At 37.8% G+C, this 1823-nt stretch overlaps 1 protein-coding gene across 1 annotated transcript in view; it reads left to right on the forward strand.

Moving 5' to 3' along the window:
• Positions 1–107: 107 nt before the first annotated feature.
• Positions 108–1823, forward strand: part of LOC104076068 (protein SON-like) — a gene marked incomplete at its 5' end in the record, with an annotated part of 23663 nt that continues 21947 nt past the window's right edge. The window contains one exon of the mRNA XM_009576793.1: positions 108–268. Within this exon, the coding sequence (XP_009575088.1) occupies positions 108–268 (161 nt within the window). The remainder of the gene's footprint in view (positions 269–1823) is intronic.

Raw genomic sequence — 1823 nt, forward strand, 5'->3', positions numbered from 1 at the left:
AAATTTTATGAATTTCATAAATAAAATACAAAATAATATAAGTAAAGTCTTATTATTAAAGCAAGAATCTGTAAAAATAATAATTTTTCTTAAAAAAAATTTTTTAGACAAGGCCCAACTACTTGAAATAGCCAAAGCTAATGCAGCTGCCATGTGTGCTAAGTCTGGTGTTCCCTTACCACCAAGCCTGATGCCTTTGTTATCTCAAAAGAAAGACGACAAAGCCAATCAGAAGTCATCAAGAGATACACTAAAGGAGCTCACTGAGGTAAGCGAGAACAACAGTATCAAACCTGAAAATAAGCAAATTGTTTTTTGTGACTTCTAGGCAAGCTGTCATTCTGTGTGCTTGGTTCGCATGTAAGCTGGCTTGTGGTTTGAGCCCTTTTTCTCTACACTGTTTTTTTTTAAAGTCATGAAAACAGGCTTTTTAATTCCATGGAAATGCATGAAATCCAATTCTTTTGCTTTTTTTTTGATTTTGATTCTGTTCTAATTTTGTACAAATTGGTAGTTCTCCTTGCAGTCCTGTTAATAAAACCCAAAGCTTTCACTTCTAGTTTTTGGTTCTGGTGTTGTTAGCTATTTATGTTCTTACTTTTGTTGGTGAATTTCACATTGGTAAATGTTATCTCTGGGTTAAAAATCTAGTGTCCACTTCACATAGTTCTATATATTTTAATATGCACTCTGGGATATTTTTAGAGAATTATTGTTGTAATTCTGTCCCATTGCAGTTCAAGTCTACAAATGGTGTTTTTTCTGTTCTGATTGTGGGGAAAAAATTGCTACTTGTCCTTTTACTGTAGTAGTGTCGCGTTGTTCAATTTGCTAATTTCCCCCTATGTTTTTTTTTCCCCAGAAACTAGAGAAAATTTGGAATGGAAAAGTGCCTTTTTTTTTTTTTTTTTGAATTGCGTCATCATTGTGACAGTGCTGAAATACCTGTTTATGGAAATAACATCTGAAATTAAGCAATGTCAAATTGGTGAAAAGTAATCTCTTAGTTGTGTGTGGGCTAGTGGAAGCAGAAGTACTTGTATTTGCACAATCTCAGCATTTTTACCAACACTGTGCGGGCATCTTAAGTGACTCTTCATGTAACCTGACCAAGATGCAGTGTAGCTCGTGCTAATCTGGAAGCCCAAAACCTGCCCCTTCCTTGCCCTTTCCAACTGTGGGAATCTGTTAGACGATGTTCCTGTTCTGTTGAATCAAAATTGGCCACAGAAGCAGTCCAGGCCATCATCATACGATCATGTGCCCAGGTGGAGAACCCTTCCAGAGCCTGCTCAGCTTCTTGCAAAGCTAGCTGCATTGTCTTTCCTCTCTGCAATGTAACCTGCAAACTGGACAAACTGCTTCCAATTAATTGGGAGCCAACTAGTAACTATAGATAATACACTTTGTTGATTAGCTGTCCAAATAGTGCAGGCTTTTCCTGTTGCCTAAAGAATGTGCTTCAGTCATTGTTTGGAGGCATCTTAGCACAGGAGAGTGCAGGAATAATTTTTTTATAAGGACTGATGAGAACAGCGCCATCATTGTGTCTTGATTTTTAATGATGGAGCTGCCTGTTTGCTCCTTATATGCCAACAATCAGGTCATCAAACAGATGTGACTTACAGTGGTATGAACTTGTCCTGGTTTCGGCTGGGATAGAGTTGATTTTCTTCCTAGTAGCTGATATAGTGCTGTGTTTTGGATTTAGTGTGAGAATAGCGTTGATAAGACACTGATGTTTTAGTTGTTGCTAAGTAGTGCTTACACTAGTCAAGGACTTTTCAGCTTCTCATGCCCTGCCAGTGAGAAGCTGGGAGGCG

This window comes from Fulmarus glacialis, unplaced genomic scaffold (genome assembly GCF_000690835.1).
Source record: "Fulmarus glacialis isolate BGI_N327 unplaced genomic scaffold, ASM69083v1 scaffold44400, whole genome shotgun sequence".
Lineage (NCBI taxonomy): Eukaryota > Metazoa > Chordata > Aves > Procellariiformes > Procellariidae > Fulmarus > Fulmarus glacialis.